The sequence below is a fragment of the Lycorma delicatula genome, chromosome 4 (assembly GCF_047948215.1).
Source record: "Lycorma delicatula isolate Av1 chromosome 4, ASM4794821v1, whole genome shotgun sequence".
Classification (NCBI taxonomy): domain Eukaryota; kingdom Metazoa; phylum Arthropoda; class Insecta; order Hemiptera; family Fulgoridae; genus Lycorma; species Lycorma delicatula.
Window position 1 is genome coordinate 179164237 of NC_134458.1, and position 25228 is coordinate 179189464.

General features: G+C 32.4%; 1 protein-coding gene across 2 annotated transcripts in view; it reads left to right on the plus strand.

Annotated features, from left to right (window-relative positions):
• Positions 1-25228, plus strand: part of LOC142324120 (G-protein coupled receptor Mth2-like) — a 76318-nt gene that overhangs the window by 45146 nt on the left and 5944 nt on the right. For both annotated transcript variants that reach the window (XM_075364787.1, XM_075364786.1), the window contains exons 5-8: positions 10052-10130; positions 13666-13841; positions 15301-15475; positions 24197-24284. In XM_075364787.1, the coding sequence (XP_075220902.1) occupies positions 10052-10130; positions 13666-13841; positions 15301-15475; positions 24197-24284 (518 nt within the window). The remainder of the gene's footprint in view (positions 1-10051; positions 10131-13665; positions 13842-15300; positions 15476-24196; positions 24285-25228) is intronic.

The following is a 25228-nucleotide window of genomic DNA, read 5'->3' on the forward strand; positions in this document are numbered from 1 at the left end:
AATGCAAATCAGAACATCACTAAAGTAGATGATTAGATATGATTAAGATTTGGAATAATGTTATCAGGAATCATAGAGATCAATATGACTTCAAAGAGGTGTCACACAGTGAAACCCGAGATGTATAGGCATAATGGATATGGTGAATGAATGAAGGAGAGGGAGAGATAGAACAAGAAGGTGGAGTAACCATGTAAATAAGATTATCAGAAAAATTCACATAGAAAGAGAGAGTTTAATGCCTATGTTGAATTCCAGTCCTTCTCCACACCCAATTGGAGAACATAAGCAATGTATAGTGAACTCATAAAAACATAAAGAAGAGGAAAAGCTACACAGGAGTTATTATATGTAATAAAATAATCATGAAACAATTAAATAAATGTCACGCCCTGAGGTAGATATTCCCCACGTCCGGAACACAACATCTACGTTCCACGTCCAGGGCGGCAACAGCTGTACTCAAGTACATTACATATAGCTGGCTAACGGGGTTCCAAGTGTTGTTTCTCGGATATGCTTTTTTCGGTCGATTTACATCTATAGGCCGAATTACAGGACTGGACTTTACGACCACCTGCAGATACGACATTCTTAACGATTACGGAAATGGATTAATACCGCCTTTAGAGCTGGTGATGTGGCGGCCACGGTCAAAGTTATTTGCAGGTGTAACGGAGACCTTTCGTCGTCCACATGCCCCCCGCGATGGCAAGCATGTAGTTAAGGTGCCCATGTTCGTAGCATGGGAGCCCTGAAAGCTTCGGTGTGTAGGGGCCTGGAGTCAGTGCAGAGACTGCGCATCCGCTCTCTGCCAGGACATATGCCGGTTCCACCGGAGTACCGGAACGGACCTCCAGGGTTGGTAGCCCTGGAGTGGGGCTGTACCCCGGCGGCTAGCCTTACTACAGAAGGGATTTATTTGTTCATGGAAACTGAACAATTAAACGTGGCAGAGGGTTCACGCAAATACCCTCGTTTAGAACCGGCTGTTTCGCCTGAAGCGAAACGCCGAAAGAGTACGGAGATTAAGAGGATTGAGATTGAGGCTAGGAAAAGCTTGCAGAAAGCTTTTTTCAAGAGCAGCATCCCAAAACCTAAGTATTTGGTTATTACGAAGGAAGAAGGTAATTTCTCGAAGGTGAGTCCTTTCCTCATCGCTCGAGAAATAAACAAATGTGCTGGAGGCCCTGTTAAAGAAATTAGAAAAACTTTCACGGGACTTCATGTTAATGATATACAGTCTCAGAAGATTCTAGGACTGAAGAAAATTGGGAAATTAGCTGTACGTGTTGATCCCCACGGCACGCTCAACACCTCAAGGGGTGTTGTGGTCTGTCGGGATCTTTTAAATTGTTCGGAGCAAGAGATTGTAGAGGAACTGGCAGCACAAGGAGTAATAGAGTGCCGTCGATTGAACATGAGAAGGAACGGTGAGGTCTTACCCTCAGCTTCTCATGTCCTCACTTTCAACCGGCCTACTTTGCCAGAAAAGATAAGAGCGGGGATTCACTGTTTGGATGTGCGGGCATTTGTCCCACAGCCTATGAGGTGCTTCAAGTGCCAACGCTTTGGCCACACCGCTCTTAGATGCGAAAGACCGCAAATATGCGTGTGCGGTGAAGAGGTGTATGAGGGAGAGCCGTGTAAAGAGCCTCCTACATGTATTAATTGCAAAGGAGCGCATTCTTGTAGATCAAGGAATTGTCCTGTCTATAAAGATGAAGTAGCTGTGCAGGAAGTAAAAACCCTGCAAAAGGTCAGCTACTTCGATGCAAAGAAGATAGTTAACGCCCGTAAGCCTAGAGCAACAACAACTTACGCTCAGGCTGCGGCTGCCGCTCCTGTCACTGCTCCAGTTGCTGTCGATGAGGGTCAACTCATAAGTAAACTTGCTCTGACCTTGGCTAATATGATTGAAAGAATTATAGACAATAAAATGAAACCTTTCAATAGTAAAGAGCCAATAAAGCCAAAGATATTAGTACAGCCTCCTGAAGATAAAACACAGAAAGTTGCTCTTACTCTCAAGAAAACGGACGCCAAAGCAGAATGTCAAGTCCGTCTCAGTGAGATTCTTGATGAAAAGAAAAAGGTGACTCCTACAGAGACTGTTATGGAGGCTCCAAAGCCTCCAGCAACTGAGTTGGCCTCTAAACCCCAGAGGCCACAAAAAATTACACAGGGGGGGCGAGTGTCCCCCCTCCCACGGGCGGTGATCGGTGCTATCCCCGTGTCGGGGAGTGGCCAGGTTGCCGCCTCTCAATTGGCGCCTGAAACCGGCGCCGATCCATGTCCGTCGTCGTCGGCGGCTTCGGTGGTCTCCGACACGGAGACCGGAAGCCTTACAGGCGACGACCTTCTCCGCGAACATGCTGCTGTTCGCAACATGGAGAAGAAGCGAAAAAAAGGATGGCCGAAAGGAAAACCCAGACAATAATTTAATTAAAAATTAGTGAGTCGATAGTACAGTGGAACATCAATGGATGTTTTTCAAACATCCATGAGCTCCAACGCTTGGTACATGATGTAGACCCGATCTGTATATGTCTGCAAGAAACACATTTCCGCCGAAATGAAAATTTTAAATTAAAAGGATTCAATATATTTCGGCGAGATCAACCGCCAAATATAAGAGTTAGAGGTGGAGTAGCTATATTAACATCGACTAGAGCTACCACCGAAGCGGTTGTTCTAAACACAAACCTACAAGCGGTCGTCGTTAGAATGAAGCGTCCGCTCCAGGTCACTGTCTGCAGCATATACTTGCCGTATTTTGATTGGAATAAGGATGACATAGCAAGACTAATTTCCGAGCTTCCCCCACCTGTTTTACTGGTGGGTGACTTTAATGCTCATAATTCTCTTTGGGGATCAGATCGAGTAGATCCCCGTGGAAGAGAACTGGAAGGGTTGCTGATGAATTCAGAACTTATTATTTTAAACGACGGATCAGGAACCTTTTTCAATGCCAGAGATGGATCGACGTCCTGTATAGATCTTGCACTTATAAGCGGATCGATAGCACCGAGGTACAGCTTCTATGTCATAGACGATCTGCATGGAAGCGATCATTTCCCGGTGCAAATTGTAACTGATGTTACAAGAACAATATATCCCATCCCTAAAAGATGGTTATTTGAAAAGGCAGACTGGACGAGCTTCACAGCTAGAACGATACTCCCGGAAACAACTGGAGTTATCGGAGACGATGTCGACGCCATAACAAATGCAATAATTGAGTCGGCATCGAGATATATTCCCAAAACATCTGGGAAACTTACGAAAAAACCCGTTCCATGGTGGAACGATGAAATAAGTGAAGCTATTAAAAGAAAGAAAAGGGCGTATAACGCCTTTAAGAAGCGTCCTAGCATAGAAAATCTTGTTGCCTTTAAGAAATACAGGGGGTATGCAAAACGTCTTATGATAGACTCGAAAAAACGATCCTGGCAGCAATACGTGTCATCCATCGACAAAACTACTACTGCATCAGATGTTTGGAGGAAAGTGAAGGCGATTTGTGGGCGTAATGATTTTGCTCCCATAACTAGCCTTCAAGATGAAGATGAAATAAAAGACACTCCATATGAAATTGCAGAGCTGTTATCCAATCACTTCGAAAAGGCCAGCAGAACGGCCAACTACGAGGAAGGTTTTCGAACCAAAAAAGAAGAACTCGAAGGTCTACTAAATTTTAGAACTGAGTATAATTACTCATATAATGTACCATTTAAAATGGAAGAATTCGCGAAAGCGTTGGAAAAAGCAGGTAACACAGCTGCTGGTCCGGATGAAATCCATTATAATATGATCAGGCAGCTGAATACCACTGCAAAACGCAGATTATTAGAATTTTATAATAAAATATGGCGGGATGGAACGTACCCGCGGCAGTGGAAAAAAGCTCATGTTGTTCCAGTACCAAAGAAAAATAAAAATTTAACAGATCCCAATAGCTATCGTCCTATTTCTTTGACGTGTGCTATGGGAAAAATACTGGAAAAAATGATTAATAATCGACTCGTCTGAGTTTTGGAAAAAGAAAACCTGATATCACCGTATCAAGCAGGTTTTCGGCAATACCATTCTACCACTGATCAAATGATCAGCTTAGAGGACATTATATATAACAGCTTTATTAAAAGGAAACATTGTGTCGGAGTCTTCTTTGATCTTCAGAAGGCTTTCGATATGACCTGGCGTCATGGTATAATGCTCCAGATACATGAATGGGGCATTCGTGGCAATCTGCCTATACTGCTCAGCAACTACATGAATGACCGTACCTTCCAAGTACGTGTCAACAATGAATATTCATGTGAAAGAATCTTGGAAAATGGCATACCGCAGGGTTCGCCGTTGAGCGGTACCTTGTTTACCATTGCCATTAATAAATTGATACTTGCCATTCCAGTAGAAATCAGCAAAAGCGTCTATGTTGATGATCTGGCAATTGTGTATGCCAGCAACAAGACTGCTATGGTGAGGTACAAATTGCAACGAGCGATCAATGCTCTAAATGAAGTTGCAAGGAATAACGGATTCCAATTCTCACCAGAGAAAACGTGCTGTGTACACTTTTGTAGGAAGAGAATTCCTCATCAAAGTCCTGCGTTGACAATTGACGATAATCCAATACAATATAAAGATAGCGTAAGATATTTAGGACTAGTATTGGATAAATCCCTTACATGGGGATTACATATACAGGACTTGAGTGATAGATGCAAAAGAGCCCTAAACATTATAAAATATTTATCGAATTTAAATTGGGGCTCAGACAAAGAGACATTATTGAGATTGTATAAAGCATTGGTTCAATCTAAACTAGACTACGGATGTATCGTATATTCATCCGCTAGAAAGTCGCACTTAAGAAAGTTAGACGTAGTTCATAATAGCGAAATAAGATATGCAACAGGCGCTTTCCGCACAAGTCCGGCGGCTAGTCTGATGTCTGAAGCCGGAATAATGCCACTACATTATAGAAGAGAGATCCTTTTGTTAAGATATGCAGCAAATGTATGGGCTTTCCCTGCTCATATAAATAATAAATTGTTTACGAATCATCCTATGGCTGCAGTATATGAACATCGTGCTACCTATTCCAGACCAACCGGAATTAGGTACCACGAATTAAGAAGAAAATATGAAATTGCTATACCAGAGACACTAGCAATTTCTACTAGAGAAATACCGCCATGGCTCTTGCCAGCGGTAAATACAAATTTGGATCTCTCTCAAGGAGAAATAAAAATGAAACCAGCAGTGATCATCCAGCAGGAATTTTTAGCAACCGTCAGTAGTTACGAAGAACATATTAGAATTTATACTGACGGTTCTAAAACCGAACATGGTGTTGGATGCTCGATATATGTAAATGAAGAAGCCCACTTTTGGAGACTGCCAGATGTGGCCAGTGTCTACACGGCAGAACTCACTGCAATTCAGCAAGCTCTTCGCTACACTGAACACTATTGCGAAGAGAGAGTGCTAATATGTTCCGATTCATTAAGTGCACTTGTCGCAATTCGGAACAAGAACATTAAGGGTCTTAATTGCAAACATCCTGTCCATTTTATACGTACTAAAACAACGAGGACAGCGATGGGTATTTGTATGGACTCCAGGGCATGCTGGTATTACAGGTAATGAAATCGCAGACGAAGCTGCCAGAAAGGCAACAGTCTGCGATGATTTGGATACATTTCCTGTAAGAGTGGCAGATGTTAAAAACCGTTTGTGTTTTTAAATAAAATGTAAGGGCCCTTTACATCCTTACATATGACGATCCTGATGGAGATAATAATTTATTTTAAAGAATGTGTCGAGGGCTAATGACCTTAGCAGTCGATGCCCGTAAAAATTCAGTTAAAAAAAAAAAAATAAAAAATAAATGTCACTAAAACTATGATTAAATGTGATAACACTTAAAATCAGAAGAAAATATTTTATAATTTATCTGTAGTCTTTTTATATTGAATAATTACATTTTTTTTTGTATTCAAAGAGTAAAACCTAAAATATATGTTAATAAAATCACAGGGTCAAATTCTTAACTTCTTTTTAAAATATTCATTCATTTGGTAAAAAAAAATAAAAATAATTTTTTTTTTGCAAAGTCAAGAAAAAATTTGATTTGGAAAACATTTTGAATGGGTTCATTAGGAAGGTAATTCAGTTAAAAAACAAATAATAAAAAATAATAATGAAATGCATCAGAAAACAGATAATGAAGAATTAAATATTATAATAGAGGAACACTATGAACCAATATTTGCAAAATTTTGTTATCTAGGTAGTAAAACTATTTATAACAGGTATAAATAGATAGAGATCAGAAGCAAGAATAGATTTCATGTAAAAAAAAATACGGTAGTATCAAATATAGATTTAAGAATTAAAAAGAAATTTAAACAAATCTGTGTAACAAAACATGGACAATAGGAAAAAGAGGAAAAAAGAAGTAGAATCAGCGACTTTGGAAGATTTTAAAAATTAGGTGGGTTAATAAAATACAAAATGAAAAGGTCAAGATGAGTTGAGAGGAAAGAAATTTTTTGGCAGAATTTTATAAAGAAATGAACTACTCAGCAGGTGGGCATAAATTAAGACATCTGGTTAATTAGGTTATAGAAATGATTAGGGGATAAAAACTGTCAGTGAAGATAAATATTTACATTTATGAAATAGACATCTTAGGAATTGGCTATTGTAAATATGAAAAAGTAAAAAAAAAAAAATAGTTGGTTTACAAGAAAGGTTTTACTATGAAAATGTTACTACTTTTCGTATGAAAAATCTTCCTACCAATTTACTTAAAATACAATTGAAAGATTTTATTTTATGGGAACAATATTCTTCTGTGAATTTTTAATAATATTAATTAATAACAAAACAAAAAACTTGCTTTATCTTCATCCCATTCAGTGCGTACATGTAGCACTGAACATTAATAATTTTCAACAGTAGCTTCTGAATTGTGAATTATTTTGTACGAATTTTTAAAATTTAATATACTTAACATTATTTCTAGTGTTTGTATTTAAATAATTAACATGGACTTTAAAGACATCTATTTTTTTATCTTATAATTTATTTTTATATTTCACTGATCACAAAAAAAGATTTATTTATTTACTGATAGTAAAATATTTTGTTTATGACAGTCTGTGTTATATAATAAAATAATTAAGACATAAGGCAATTTAAATTTTAAACTTTTCTACTAATAAACCAAACCAGATTTTTATAACAATATGTTCTTAAAAAAATACTTCAAAATGTTTTCGGTCATCTTGAGTGACTGATGCTGCTGTTTTCACCTATGTATCAGCTGTCGTTACTGCTGGTGGTTTTGTTGAATTAGACGTACGTGCATTAACAATGTAGTAAAAAATGAGTTGAATTGTACTATATGTTTAATAAATAGATCATTATTATACTCGTAAATGTTTATGAATTACTTAATGTCCAAGGACGTTAGGTTGTAGTCCTTTTGTGTGTGTCTCTCTCTCTGTGTGCGCGCGTGCGTGCACATGTAGAATATCAAGAAGATCATGATTATTAAGATATCAAGAATATCATATCATAATTGTCAACATTTGTGAGTTTGTGATTTACGTCTATGAGGTGTTTAGCTATGGCTACATTGTTACTTCTAAATACGAGGTGTAACAATAAAGTAATGAGACTGATTTTTCTTTGCAAGATGTGGCAACCCTGCAGCTTGCATAGGCACACCATCTTTGACCTTGGTCTATAAGCTACTTCTAGTCCAAGCGGCACATTGATGCAACTGCTCAGTCGTGAGTTGTGCTGTAATAAGTTAACACGTGTTTGTGTCTCTCGTCACAGAAATCAAACTGCAAAATATTGCGCAACGGTATGCCATATCTTTTTGCGTTAAATTGGGTGAAAACGCGACGACAACTTATGGTAAGCTTCAGAAGGTTTTTGGAGAGGAGGTTATGTCAAGAGCTCAAGTTTTTCGATGGCATAAAATTTTTAGTGAAGGCAGAACGAATGTTGAAGATGAAGACCGCAGTGGACGACCATCAACCTCACGGACAGATGTCAACTTGACCAGGGTGCATGAAATCGTACAATCTGATCGAAGATTATCCGTGAAAATGATTGTAGAAGAACTCAACAGCAATCGAGAAACGGTTGGTTTAATATTAACTGAAGATCTTGGTATGAGAAAGATTTGTGCAAAAATGGTCCCCTAAAATCTCACACAACAGCGAGAAACACGAAAAAATGTGGCAGCCGATCTGTTAGAGCAAACGGAAATCAATCCGGATTTGTTGAGCCGTGTTATCACTGGTGATGAAGGTTGGTTTTTCAATACGATCCAGAGACAAAACGCCAAAGTTCGCAATGGTTCTCAAAGGAATCACCCAGACCAAAAAAAGCTTGCATGTCAAAATCAAAAGTGAAATGCATGCTTGTGTGCTTCTTCGATTCCAAGGGAATTGTTCATAAAGAGTGGGTGCCTCCTGGACAAACAGTTAACCAATATTTCTACAAAGAATTTTAATTAATTGAAATTTAATTAATATGGAAAATTTTCCAATTAGAGCAGCTTAGATTATGTAGAATTATATTTGTTGATTGTTTGTATTCTATGTGAAATGATCTGTTGTCACAGTAATATAAAATCAAAAACTGCAAATTACCTCATAGATGTAAATCAGAAAAGCACTAAAAATGACACAATAACAACAACCTAATATTCTACACACCAGAGAAAAAGATTCACATCTTAATATGCTTGAATATTATGAAATAAACATAAAAAAACAAGCATCACCAATAACTAAATGAACAGACATAATTCAAATCACACGTATTTTTAATCACATCCTTATTGTGTCTAGGTAATTAAAAAAAGCTACCAGCATAACATCAGTGTAAAAAACGTTGATTAGTCCCCAAGGATGGTCAAAAAGAGGCTAAAAAAAAAATTTTTTTGGTTTTGTCATTATAAAAGTAAAAAATTTAAACTAATGTCACTGCTGACCATCACAGGCACAAACGTAACCTAATCATACACATGAGTAAAAGGAACTGCACCTCTTTTTTTACCATAACATAAACAGAACACTACTGCTTCATTTTTCAATAAACTGTTAGATTTTCATGAAATAACAGATAATTTAAAAATATATACTTTGCTTTAGCTCAATGCTAATTGTCATAGGTTGTTAGTAGAGGTATCCTAAATTTTATAGATACTTCTTTACCTCCTGCTGATTACTTTATTATTGAATTAAGATTTTTTTTTAAACAAAATATGATATATATTTAAAAAAACAATAATAACACATTAAAAACAACTGTTAATATGCCCTGAAGTGCACTATTATATTTCATTACCAGTAACAGAAAAGACTTTGTCATAATGAAACATGAGAAAAGAATATAATTAACATATTAAAAAATAAATAAGAAATGTTCAGAAAACATCCTACCTAAAAGGAATTAAATTTCTTAATGGTTTGCCTAATTGTATTTCAGAAAAAAATCATAAATTTATGAAAAAAATTGATGTGTCGGTAAATAAGCTTTATATAGAATAGATGACTATATTATTGCTGAAATATGGGTCTATACTAATTGCAATAGCATTTTTTTAATGATTTCTTATAACTGTATATAACATGTTTAGGTGATTATTAGATTTAATTTTATATGCATTGTACGCATAAAAAATTCATTTTTATTTGACATTACTCATATTACAATTATATCCATTTGTTTAAAGAATAAACAATGATGTGAGGAGATATAAACAACTGTATATAACATTTGCAGACCTGTAAATTTGCTAACAAAATTTAAAGTTGTTAAATATCTTTCAAAATGTTGATAGACAATCAATCTAAAAAATAAAGTCTTTAATAAATGTTCATTACAGAAAATGGCTATTAAAAACAGTTTTAAAGATAAATTTATTTGCTAAAATTTGTAACTAGAAAACTTTTAAAATATATTATCAGTAATCACCAATATTTTATTAATAATTTTATTTTTTTTTTTTTAGGATTTTTAATTCAATTCACATTTCTAGGATGCTTTTTTTGGTTGAATGTTCTGTGTTTTGATACATGTTGGAGAATCACGTAAGTTTATTTCAATTAAAATATTAATTATCAAAACAAAAGTAGAATTTATTTGTACACTATACACACACATGCAACTGGGCAAAATACATTTTTACTGTCTTAAATATAAGTAACCAGTTATAACTAATAGAAGGAGGCCAGTCCACGTTTTTACATCACTCAAAGTTTTGAGTCCTGTACTGAACAAACTGTTGCTCTGAAGATATTACAATACATTGATATTTTTTATAAATTGAACAAGTTTTAGTTTTCAATCATCATTATTATTCTCACAAGCATGAGTTTAATAAACACAGTCCAAGGGAATAGCCCTCTTACTAGATGGGAAGGATGAGCAAATTGAGCCATGATCGACTACATATCTCCTGACCTCGACAGGAAACGCAACTAGCAGGCGGAGATGCGATGGGCATGCTAGTAATGTTTATATACTGACAATAAACCAACAGGTTCTTAAAACAAAAATATTTAGAACATTTAAGGGAATACGAAAGTAAAAGTAAATGTGTCTGATCACTTTATTATATATATGACATACAATAAAAAATGTAAAGAATAATCTAAAAATTTTAGAAATAAGTGTGTAATCTATGACAAGCATTTTAAGAAAAATATATAAGATAACTGTGGTGTGTTTTAAGAATTAATGAAAATTACCCCAAAAGTTATGAGTTAATTGCTGATATTGCTATCATTCATATACGAGGGTAAGTCAATTTCTATCTGCAACGTAGTTATAAATTTTAGTGCAATACAAATAAGAAACTTACATGTACATAATTTTTCAACATAGTCCCCTTGTATTTGGTCCATCATTGCTGCACAAGCTTCCTGATGCTCTCATAAAAGAAGTTTTCGGTAGAGCAACGAACCAGGAATGCACAGCTTCTTTTACTGTTTCGTCCGAGGTAAATCGACGGTCCCTTAATGCCTCTTTGAGTGGACCAAACAAGTGGTAGTCAGAAGGGGCAAGATCAGGACTATAGGGAGGCAGTATTTCAAAGTTGAGTTTCTGGAGCGTTTCAGCAGTATGTGGACGGGCATTTTCGTGCAACAACACAACACCTTTCGACAGCAGTCCTTGGCGTTTGCTTCGAATTGCAGTCTTCAGCTTGGCAGTAAGCATCTCACTGTAACGCGCACTGTTTATTGTCGTGCCCCTTTCCTCATAATGCTCAAGTACTGGGCCTTGTGAGTCCCAGAAAACCGTAAGCATCACTTTTCCTGCGGGGGGTTGGATCTTGAACTTTTTTTTGCAGGGCGAATTTGGATGTTTCCATTCCATACTCAGCCGTTTACTCTCCGGCTCGTAATGATGGATCCATGTCGGTGATGATTCTGTCCAAGAAGATGTCCCGTTCGTTACCATAGCAATCCAAATGTTTTTGGCAATGTCCAAGCGCGTTTGTTTATGCAATTGTGTGAGTTGCACAGACTTTATGCAACCCAGGTCTGTTGTGTTTGATTTTGTAGGCAGAACCGTGACTAATTTGCAGATGATGTGCCACTTCATCAACACTAGTTACTCATCTGTCTAAGAAAACCATTTCACGTGCACGCTCAATGTTTTCCTCATTTGTGGCGGAAAACGGTCGCCCGGCACCTTCGTCGTGCGTTACACTTATGCGACCATTTTTGAATTTTTCAATCCGTTCGTAGACACTCCGTTGCGGCAACACGCTGTTCCCGTACTGTACCGAGAGTCTTCGATTAATTTCGGCCCCTGATACACCTTCCGACCACAAAAAACGGATCACTGAACGTTACTCTTCTTTGGTGCAAACAGAAAGCGGAGCAGCCATGGATTAACGGCCGGACAGCGATAATGGAACTAACCTAGCAGCATCAAACCTGCACAGACATAACAACAATTAAACCACGCATGCGCCATCTACACAACACGTCAGTACTACCAACATAAACAAAAATATAACTAAATTGCCGATAATAATTGACTTACCATCGTATTTAATAAAACATGCTACAAAAATTAAAATAATAACATAAAGAATATCAAATTGGTTTCATATTTGAATGTTAAAACTTGAGATGAGAGATATCTCCATATCTTAAGTAGCTTTATAAGATTAAAATCATAACCCAATTTGCAATATTACATACATACACTCATGAATGAATTGAATATGACCTTAGCTATATTTATTTAATTCTAATTTAAATGTTTTATTTTGTCAATTTTTTTAATCTGTTTTTTTTAAATATTTTTTTCTATTTTATTTAACATATTTATTTGTTTTACAAAATCTTATTGTACATATGATTGCAATATTACATAATTAATTGCAACTATATACATTAATAAAGCATATTTACTCTCTGGCAATCATAATGTAATTTATGATTTTTAATACCAACAGCTTTTATGTATTATGGATTGGTCTAATGGTGAACGCGTCTTCCCAAATCAGCTGATTTGGAAGTCGAGAGTTCCAGTATTCAACTCGTAGGAAAGACAGTTATTTTTATACAGATTTGAATACTAGGTCACGGATACCGGTGTTCTTTGGTGTTTGGGTTTCAATTAACGACACATCTCAGTTATAGTTGAATTGAGACTGTACAAGACTACACTTCATTCACACTCGTACATATCATTCTTATTCATCCTCTGAAGTAATACCTGAATGGTAATTCCCAGAGGCAGGAAGGAAAAAGAAAAAAAAGCTTTTATCTATTGTCATGATAAGCATATATCTATCTATTTTCTGTACAGTTGCACATTTCAAATTATTATTTTTCTTTAGTGTACTACATCATTCATATAATAATATACCTTCATAGTATTTTTTTTAAAGAAGGAAAAACGAAGAAAAAATAGTAGATATTTATTCTACTTAAAAATCAACATATTAAAAAAGGCCAGGATGCATTAAGATAAAAGTAGAAAATCGAACAGATTTATAAATATCAAGATTTCAATATGGTTAGTAACAACATTAAAAGGCAACATTTGGAAATGTTTAGATCCATCCAGAGTGTTTAACTTCTAATAAATCCACTACAAAAAATAAACTAGACAGTAAAAAAATCAATAATGAAACCAAAGATAACTTAAAATCTATTATGTTCATTATTTTTTTTTTTATTAATTTATTGACACATGATAACAATATGTTGTTATATTTATATTAAAATAAATATGAATTGTAAAATTTAAAAGCCCAGTCAAATGGACAAGAATGAGTGATTAGTATACTGGTTTTTAATTAGCTGTTCTAGCAGGGATATAGCTTTTTCACTTATCCCTTTATCCTATTGTTTCATTTTTCTCATTAAAATATATCCAAAAGGATGTTCGAAGTTGTAATGGTTAAATAGGAAAAAAGCCTTCATGAATGATTAAACCAAGAGAAAATGTTTTACTTCTATGAAAAAAATGGTTCGTTTATTCAGGCATTTACTTACAATTAAAAAAAAAAAAAAATGAATAAAAGATGCTTAAAATCAATTTATTTGATAGTAATTTGTTTTAAATATATTATGTTTATATAATTTTATTGTGTGAATACAGGTCACCTTTGAAATATGCTTCCTACAATATGGAAATGAAACGATTTTTATGGTATTCTTTCTACGCATGGACATTACCAATTCTTCTATTGGCTTACACTATTTTCACAGAAATTTCACCAATATTACCACCATCTTATTTAAAACCAAGAATTGGTTATAACTGTTGGTTTGATAGTAAGTATAATAACTAATTTTATGTTCATTAATTAGTTATATAAATAAAATTTCTAAGAATACTTTAAAGAAATATTAATATGAAAAAATTATTATCCAAGATTCTTAACTACTGTCCATCAAAATAATATGTATGATGAGTTTTGGGATAAACATTTCAGAAATGGAAATCATAGCTTCATAGAAGTACATAAAATTTGGCCTGTTTATTTGTAAAACTGAACTTCAGTAAAAAATTATATCATATCAATAAATATTAATGTTACATCAGTAATGTAAATTTACAGATACGTTTAAACATTTTTCAGACACTATAGCTAAGGTTTTTTTTTAAGAGCTGTGATTCCTAAGGCTGACATAAATAGCAAAATCCATTACAATCTTGTTCAGCATTTTGAAGCAATATTTAACATATTGTTTTATGGATCTGCTAAATCTCACATTACTTTTTACACTAGGACATTTTTTTTCTTTTTATAAACATGGAAAAGAGAATAAAAAGGGAGGTACTAGTATGAAATGTTTTTTTTTCTCAAAAGGAGACTTTATTGAAGATATAGAGGTAGTTGAGTTCAGGCTTTACTTGACAAACCACTGACAGAAAACAGAAAAAAATTATATAAAATTCCTTAATAGTATCTATATTACCTTATGCTGAAATATCAGACAAAAAAAGATATGATAAAACATGGCAAAAAAAGCTGTACTTACTCCATTTAACAATGAACTAAAAAAAATTTGAAAAATGTACTTTCAACATCTACAAAATTGGTTTCTGATAAATTATGAGTTAGAAGAATATATATATTTTTTTTTTTTAACTGAATTTTTACGGGCATCGACTGCTAGGGTCATTAGCCCTCGTCACAAGAATATTAATGTAGTATATTATATTACATGTAATTTTTTTTTAAATATCACGGACATTTACAGTTTATGTTTTTATTAAATTTATTGTTATTTTTAATTTGTACCAAATGTCTATATTTATTTATTAATTTATTTGAATAAATAACTTCATGGTAAACTTACTTCAGCTTCAAAGATAACATTTTTAAGTATATGGCTCATCATCGGTCTTTATAAAATTATACTAACATATATTATATTAACATGTAAAAATTAAAAGGTAATTTTTAAAATGTCATACTTTAGAACTGACAATGATGAGAGATTAAAAACTGACAAATTAATAAACTTTACTTTTATTTTAAATACTACAATTTTTACTTATCACTGAAGTTTTATTAAGACTATTTTATGACTGGTCATAACCTGAAAACTTCTTTGAAATTGAATTAAGTTCATCTTCCTGTTAATCTATACAAAAATATAAATTTTATTTAAAGAAAAAGGAGGGGGAGAGAGAGATTTTACATTAACAATTTTAGCATTTTAATGTTTAATAAAATTAATATTTAATAACATTTTTATTATTAAATTATTTCTGCTTTTTCAGACAACCAATCTGCATTGCAGTACTTCTATGGTCCGATGGGATTTGTTCTTATTACAAATATAATATTCTTTATTTTAAGTGCAAGACATATACCAGAATATGTTGAACACTGTGAACAAACAGAATTAGCTTTACAAGTTAATGAGAGAACTGTATGTAGAAGGACAGTTGAAATGTGAGTACTTATTTTAAGTGTGAGATATTTAGGTGTATTTTTTTATAAACCATTTAGGCAGATGTAGACTCTGGTTAATCAGACTCCATTAATAATGTTTAACTACACAGAATAAAGTACATATTCATATGAATTTATTTAAAACAGTTTTTATATATCTGTTGTACAACCATCTTTAAATGATGTATATAAGTTTGTAACAAAGAACATGAATATTTTTTTTAACTAGTTACATGTAACAAAAAAAAGTTATGTTTTTTATTTTTTTATTTGAAAGAAGTTGTTTTGAATATTAATTATTCATTTTCAATGTATAAGATAATTGTTGAGTTTTAAGTTTTACCTATGTAGCCTATTATTTGGTATCAGTAAATAAGTTTAAATAAATAACAATCTGAAAGCGTATTGTACTTATAAAACTCTTATTTTTAAATTAAAATAAATAAATAAAATTAGTTTATTGTTACAAAAAATGAACAGTTTTTAATAATAAAATAAAATATTTTTAAATTTAATATTTATTTTCATTTATGTCAATATCTCTTTAATCATTCCTGTGATTATCTTCAATGACATTAATACTACTAATTTGTACTACAGTTCCAAATTTATTTTAAGTGAAGAAATGTAGTAAATATTTTGTAAAAAGTTGTTTACATTTAAAATATGTTTTTTTCTTTTACTATACTGAATTAAATTAATTTTAAAACAAAATTTTTGATATGGCACTAATTTTTCTGTTGTAAATAGATGAGTTCTACTATGATGATGAATATTTTAAATGTATCTAGTATAAATTTAATAAACTTTTCTATTCAAAATAACCTCACTAGAGTCTTTAATTTAACATGTAATGACAGCCACTACTTTTATATTGGACAAGTAGGTAGATCATTCCAGTTATGCTCACTCAAAAATACTTATATCAGGAGTCTCATAAATATCTGATGACTTTTTAAATAAAATAAAAATTATGAATTCATATAAAAGCATTATTCCTTTGAATATTATTTAAATATAACTTATTAAAAGAATGTACAAAGTTAAAACTTTATTTTTTGAAGATCACATTCAGGAGATGTCTACTATTATGCTACTTATACTATTACTTATTATTAAATTTATTATTAAACTTATTATTATTTATACTGTTACATACTAGTCTGAAGATTTTTTTTACAACTTACTCCAATACATCTTTGTAGTTTAGCTGCTATCCCTATCCCTTATCCTATATTTCAGTAGAATGATGTTTCTGGACTTTTAGGTGAAAACTTTACTTTTCATGTAGCCCCAAAGAAAGTAATTGCATGAAGTTAAATCTAAAGAATGAGAGGGCATGTACTCAGAATGGAAACACAATATAGCCAGGCAACATTATTGTCCGAGACATATTACCTTTCCATCCTAATGAAACTACAGTGTGTGTGATTAGTTTAAAGACACTGGAACTTTGGTTCTAGAAAAGCTGCTGCAATTTAACAAAAAAAGTGCTACTATAAACCTATAATACCATCACTGTCTTTGAAGAAGTATAAGCCTGTGAGTCTGTGAAATGAAACAACATAGTAATTTGTGTAAAAGTTTTCCATGAATTTATTTATGATTCACATCAGCCCGTAGCAAAACTTTTATTGATGGTAATTGGCATTTCAAAATGTTCTTATCTGTCATGAATGTAACTCATTAAAATTTTCCTGGTTAATCTTTAAAAACATTTTTATTTTTAATTTCTCCAAGTAATATGGCGCTGAGCACTCAACTCTTGTGTAATCTCCATCTTGTATGGATTAGAATGTAGATCCTAGTGCAGCACTCAGTAAGTTGTTGTTTTTGAGATACCAAGAAAAGTTGTTTGTTAAAAAAAGTTGTACTCAGAGCATGTTAGGCAGCTGCTCTAATCATTTCTCTATATTCTTCAGTTCTGGTTGAATTATTCCAGTTAGGAAGCTTAGTCTTTAATGCACACATATTTTTATGGAAGTTTCTGACTAATACTTAATTATGTTTGGCTGGTACTGAATATACAGAAACCAGTAGAGAAATGTAAGTTAAAATGCATTAAGCTTCATTTTAAATGTGAGTTAAAATGCATAAGAGAATCATCAATTTTGAAGAAAACTTTAATAAATAGTGTATGATGCTCCTTCCTTTAATGATCCATTTCTGATGAAACTATTCTGTGACCTGTGAAATGATGTACGTTTTACTCCTTTTAATACAGTCTTGTCCCTCCCTATCACAAATACATTTTAAAATGTATTTGTATAAAAATTCATTCAGATGAATAAAATTCATCTATTCTATGACTGAATCACAGTTTCAAAACACTCTTATCTACCAATTACATCTTATTAACCTGTAAAGCTCTCTCTCTAAAGTTATTTTAATTTACTTATTAATATATTAGATCAATGAAAATGCTTAATATCAGAGAATGAATATGCCTATTCACCACAAATTAATTAGTGCTACAACTGTAAATTAATGTTAAGAAAATTTCTGTAATTTTTAATCAAAGTATGGATGAAAAGTAATCAGCTGGTATTATATATATTTGCAAATTTCATAACATTTATTATGCTAAAATTGGTCCATGTTTGTGCAGATTCTCTAAGTTATAATTTGATCTAGACTTATTATAGTCAGTTTATTAGATTCTACTTCACTAAAAAAAAGACTGATTTTTTTAAAAAAGTTATATAATAATATATTATATTTTATATCAGAAATGGGTAGGAGTGCTATTCTATGGAAAAAAGGAACTGCACCAGGATTTGTCTGGACTAACAGAAAAAGGGAAACTATCGAAAAACCTTCTTTAGAGTGTCTTCATAAAACACAATTAATTATAAAATAATAAAAAAAAAAAAAAAAAAAAAAATGGAAAAGTCTCAATTAATATTTAAAAATAATAAAACAAGTATGAGAGGATTTAGGAAGAGCAAATCACTTGTAGAATAAATCACAAATTTAAAGACCATCTTAGCAATTTGAAAAATCAGAAACTTGAAATATGTGGTAACTTTTGTAGATTTTAAAATTGTATATAATTGAAATGACAGAATCACACTAATCAATATTAAGTCTTGAAAGAATTAGGACTTGATAATAAAACAACAGAAATAGTTAAAGCAACTTTAAATAACACACCTAAAGTAAATTTACGGGAAACTTTCCAAAAATTTTGAAATAAAGTTGGGTGTAAGGCAAAGAGATGGTTTTTCACCCCTACTTTTCAATTGTACGTTAAGAGAAAATAAAAAATAGAGAATAGCCTCAAACCCTAGGGGGATACAACTGGGAAAAGATCCAAATAAGACTATTTAGATTGTCTAATTTTTGTAGAAAACATGGTATTAATTACAGATTCACTTGAAAATGTGCAAGAACAAATCAAAAAATTACAAAAACAAGCAGCATTCATAACATTAAAAACAAGAGGATTACAAATACCCTTTGAATAAAAGTAACTCATTACAAACATCAGTGATGAACCAATAAATCTTAAAATAAATAACAATGTATATCTAGAACAAATTTCTTTATTATCTTGGAGAATGGATATCAAACAACAGAATTAAAAAAAGAGATAAGAAGATTAAAAAAGATAGCAACAAAAAAATGAAGAGCGTTTCAAATAACAAGAAACAGAAACAGATATCTTTATCCTGGAATGTAAAACTTAAGACACTAATAAATAGTAGTTAGATTCAAAATACTTTGTACAGCAAAAACACTTAAACTGGTTGGAAATGGATATCTTGAAAAATTAGAAAAGATCAAAAGAAGATTTTTAAGAAAAATACTAGGACCTATGAATACAAATTATGATCTAACAGAAAACTATATTTGAAAGTTGAAAAACTAACAACTGAGAAAAAGAAGAATACAATTCTATGGACGTAATATGGGTAATAACAGACCAACCAAGCTGATCATCGATTTGATAAGCAGTTACAAATCAATACCTATATGTTTCCAAGAAATAGGAAAAGGTATGAAAAATGCTGGAATCAACATAGAAGCACTAACTAATGAACACTTTTTTAAGAAGCAACTCAAAAAACAGGTTTTCAGAAAAAATCAACCAGTGAAAGAAATGGACACAAGAAGAGAAGTGACAATCTCAAAGACTGAAAGAAATATGGGCATAAAGAAAACTGAAGACAAGAAAATGTAGCCAATGTTGATTTATCGTCCCTTCTAAAATGTTTATTTGGAAAAAAATGTGTGAGTGAATATATAATAAATAAATAAAGTGTACAGAATAAAATTTTAAAAGACATTAATGAAAAATATATGAGCAATTATTATTTGTACATATTAAACAAAGATATACAAAATATTGTTTCTAAAAAAAATGTTTGACATTAAATAAATTGTTGGGAAGATTTGTAACTTTTTTTTTGTCTTCCGTCATTTGACTGGTTTGATGCAGCTCTCCAAGATTCCCTATCTGGTGCTAGTCGTTTCATTTCAGTATACCCCCTACATCCTACATCCCTAACAATTTGTTTTACATATTCCAAACGTGGCCTACCTACACAATTTTTTCCTTCTACCTGTCCTTCCAATATTAAAGCGACTATTCCAGGATGCCTTAGTATGTGGCCTATAAGTCTGTCTCTTCTTTTAACTATATTTTTCCAAATGCTTCTTTCTTCATCTATTTGCCGTAATACCTCTTCATTTGTCACTTTATCCACCCATCTGATTTTTAACATTCTCCTATAGCACCACATTTCAAAAGCTTCTAATCTTTTCTTCTCAGATACTCCGATCGTCCAAGCTTCACTTCCATATAAAGCGACACTCCAAAATTAATAATTTAAATTAATTTAAACTCCAAAATTTAAATTAATTTTTGATGTTAATAAATTATATTTCTGACTGATGGCTCGTTTCGCTTGTGCTATTCGGCATTTTATATCGCTCCTGCTTCATCCATCTTTAGTAATTCTACTTCCCAAATAACAAAATTCTTCTACCTCCATAATCTTTTCTCCTCCTATTTTCACATTCATTGGTCCATCTTTGTTATTTCTAATACATTTCATTACTTTTGTTTTGTATTTGTTTATTTTCATGCGATAGTTCTTGCGTAGGACTTCATCTATGCCATTCGTTGTTTCTTCTAAATCCTTTTTACTCTCGGCTAGAATTACTATATCATCAGCAAATCGTAGCATCTTTATCTTTTCACCTTGTACTGTTACTCCGAATCTAAATTGTTCTTTAACATCATTAACTGCTAGTTCCATGTAAAGATTAAAAAGTAACGGGGATAGGGAACATCCTTGTCGGACTCCCTTTCTTATTACGGCTTCTTTCTTATGTTCTTCGATTATTACTGTTGCTGTTTGGTTCCTGTACATGTTAGCAATTGTTCTTCTATCTCTGTATTTGAACCCTAATTTTTTTAAAATGCTGAACATTTTATTCCAGTCTACGTTATCGAATGCCTTTTCTAGGTCTATAAACGCCAAGTATGTTGGTTTGTTTTTCTTTAATCTTTCTTCTACTATTAATCTGAGGCCTAAAATTGCTTCCCTTGTCCCTATACTTTTCCTGAAACCAAATTGGTCTTCTAACACTTCTTCCACTCTCCTATCAATTCTTCTGTATAGAATTCTAGTTAAGATTTTTGATGCATGACTAGTTAAACTAATTGTTCTGTATTCTTCACATTTATCTGCCCCTGCTTTCTTTGGTATCATGACTATAACACTTTTTTTGAAGTCTGACGGAACTTCCCCTTTTTCATAAATATCACACACCAGCTTGTATAATCTATCAATCGCTTCCTCACCTGCACTGCGCAGTAATTCTACAGGTATTCCGTCTATTCCAGGAGCCTTTCTGCCATATAAATCTTTTAATGCTCTCTTAAATTCAGATCTCAGTATTGTTTCTCCCATTTCATCCTCCTCAACTTCCTCTTCTTCCTCTATAACACCATTTTCTAATTCATTTCCTCCGTATAACTCTTCAATATATTCCACCCATCTATCGACTTTACCTTTCGTATTACATATTGGTGTACCATCTTTGTTTAACACATTATTAGATTTTAATTTATGTACCCCAAAATTTTCCTTAACTTTCCTGTATGCTCCATCTATTTTACCAATGTTCATTTCTCTTTCCACTTCTGAACACTTTTCTTTAATCCACTCTTCTTTCGCTAGTTTGCACTTCCTGTTTATAGCATTTCTTAATTGTCGGTAGTTCCTTTTACTTTGTTCATCACTAGCATTCTTATATTTTCTACGTTTATCCATCAGCTGCAATATATCGTCTGAAACCCAAGGTTTTCTACCAGTTCTCTTTGTTCTGCCTAAGTTCGCTTCTGCTGATTTAATAATTTACTTTTTAACATTCTCCCATTCTTCTTCTACATTTTCTACCTTATCTTTTTTACTCAGACCTCTTACGATGTCCTCCTCAAAAATCTTCTTTACCTCCTCTTCCTCAAGCTTCTCTAAATTCCACCGATTCATCTGACACCTTTTCTTCAGGTTTTTAAATCCCAATTTATATTTCATTATCACCAAATTATGGTCGCTATCAATGTCTGCTCCAGGGTAAGTTTTGCAGTCAACGAGTTGATTCCTAAATCTTTGCTTAACCATGATATAATCTATCTGATACCTTGCAGTATCGCCTGGCTTTTTCCAAGTGTATATTCTTCTATTATGATTTTTAAATTGGGTGTTGGCAATTACTAAATTATACTTTGTGCAAAACTCTATAAGTCTGTCCCCTCTTTCATTCCTTTTGCCCAGCCCGTATTCACCTACTATATTTCCTTCCTTGCCCTTTCCAATGCTTGCATTCCAATCTCCAACTATTATTAAATTTTCATCTCCTTTTACGTGTTTAATTGCTTCATCAATCTCTTCATATACACACTCTACCTCATCATCATCATGGGCGCTTGTAGGCATATAGACGTTAACAATCGTTATCGGTTTAGGTTTTGATTTTATCCTAATTACAATGATTCTATTGCTATTCGTTTTGAAATATTCTACTCTCTTCCCTATCTTCTTGTTCATTATGAAACCTACTCCTGCCTGCCCATTATTTGAAGCTGAGTTTATTATTCTAAAATCACCTGTCCAAAAGTCGCCTTCCTCTTCTCACCGAACCTCACTAATTCCTACTACATCCACATTTATCCTATCCATTTCTCTTTTTAAATTTTCCAGCCTACCAACCTTTTTTAAACTTCTAACATTCCACGCTCCGACTCGTAGAATGTTATTTTTTAATTTTCTGGTGACCCCATCCTTAGTAGTCCCCACCCGGACATCCGAATCTCCGGAATCCGGAGATCCGAATTTCATATAGCATCATTGCTATATGAAAATGCAGAGAGCCACATTTTCTTGGAAAAAAAGCAGCTGTAGTTTTCCATTGCTTTCAGCTGCGCAGTACTCAGAGGACTGAGTGATGTTGATATGGCCGTTTAAGTCGTCCTGACTCACGCCCCTAACAACTACTGAAAGAGCTGCTGCCCTCTTTCAGGAATCATTCCTTAGTCTGGCTCTCAACAGATACCTCTCCGATATGGTTGCACCTTCGGTCCAGCTACTCTGTATCACTGAGTACTCAAGCCCCCTCACCAACAGAAAGGTATCATGATTCATAGAGGAGGGATTTGTAACTACAGAAATGGAATCAAACTTGAGACAAATTGACTGAGTACTCAGAATGCTAACCACTGCCTCAACAGCCACCTAATGTAATCTCATGTTATTTAATTTTTTAAGGTTTTATTACTTCTAAGTCTGTACCTTTGCATGCATGATTTATAATTTTAAAAAAAATTATTTTATTTTGGAAACATTAAGTATGCTATAAAACAAATGGAGTGTATTAAGTAACAATTTTTGTTTCAATATGAGAGCATCTGGTTTGTGAAATGCAGTCATTATACTGAAAATGATGTGTAAGTTGATTATATTAAATATAATTATTGGAATGACATGATATTAATTTCTAATTAAATAGAAACTGCTATTAATTTTATATATTGATAAATAGTTAATCATTAAATCAATTAAAAACTGCCATATTGAAACATAAATATACAATTAGGATAAATATATTATGTATTGTATATTGCAACAAAACTAGTTCTAAACAAATAATAAGGAAATTGTTATAGGACAATAAGTTTTATTCACTTATTCAGATTCTGATAAGTCCCACGGGATAGGATGATTTATAAGAAATGATTGATTATTTTTACATATTTATATATAACATAATATATTTTGAAATAAAATTAGATTACAGGATAAATTTTTTTTTTTTTTAATTACTGAAATACTCTTTAGTTTTTATATTTTATGAAAAATGAGTATAAAGAGCAGCCTTTCACAGAGGTCAAAAAATGAAAAAAAACTGATGTAAAAATAGAAACAAATACCCAGGAATTTTTGAATTAAAAATAAATACAAGTTATAAAATGTTTTGCTAAAAGCAACAGGTTTTGAGATATTTGCAAAAGAAATTTTACTTTTATTTCACTCAGCCCCAAATTGTACAAACAATTATATTCTTTAGTACCAAGAATCAATAAAAGAATAAAACTGAACATGTCAAATAAAAGTCAATACGTTTTGATTCAAACATTATTTTTTCTGTGTAAATGGTAATAAGAGCTATGACAAAAAGTAAATAGAAATAATTTATTGATTAATTTTTTAGGTTTAAAAACTCTGCACAACTTTTTGCTGTGATGGGTTTAAGCTGGATTATGGAATTATTATCTTGGGCCCTTGGAGGACCTTCAGTGGTATGTAATTTAATACATTAATTTAGATTATAAACTGTTTTATCAGGTGACATAACAATAAAAGCTATAGATGATTGCAGTTAGACATAAATTATCCTAAAACAATTGCCATTATCATAAATAACATCTCATGCTAGGAAAGTGAGGAGTGAAGTGGTTTCTCATTATATTTTTTCCATTGAACTAAACAGAACTGTTTCATAGCAGATTGTTATTATCACTAAAATGCAGCTGATATCAGATCTTAAACGATACTACTTAAACACCATGATTAATTATATAGTAAACATCTTTAACGTACAGTGAGAGAAAGCAATTCTATTTGAATATCAGATGATTTACATGTCTCACAGCTATAAGTAAGTCTGGGATATTGTAAAACAACAAAATAATCTACTTGTTTATGTGCAAAATAATTAATATTTATACTGACTCTGACTAGGTGGGAAAATATAATAAAAAATAGTGTATTTGTATGTTATTAGCCTACATAAATAAAAAAAGCTGACAATGAATTATATAACTTACAAGCTAGAAAGAAAAAAAAATTCATTTTTGGAGAACCCATACTCAAGGGGAAGCATTTGGGAAAAAATAATTTTTAAGAAAATAGTCCCTAAGTGGTTATAATAAATTTAAACAATATTTTTCAAATTAAAAAAAGTATAGCCATAATTCTAAATAAACAAGGTTGTAATTTTTTTGGAAGGGGAGGAAAATGTTTGGCAAAATTTTTTTTTTTCAAGAAATACCAAATGACTATCAAACAATTAAGGATTCTATATTTTAAATACAATCATAAACAACTGGCAAGATGGGTTTAAGTTTAAAATAAATTTAAAAAAGGATCTTTTGTTACTACAGACCATTGGAGAAGGATGGGAAAAATTTTTTAGAGTGGTTTGAAGGCCTATTGATTTAGTAAATATAGATGCAAAAAGTTC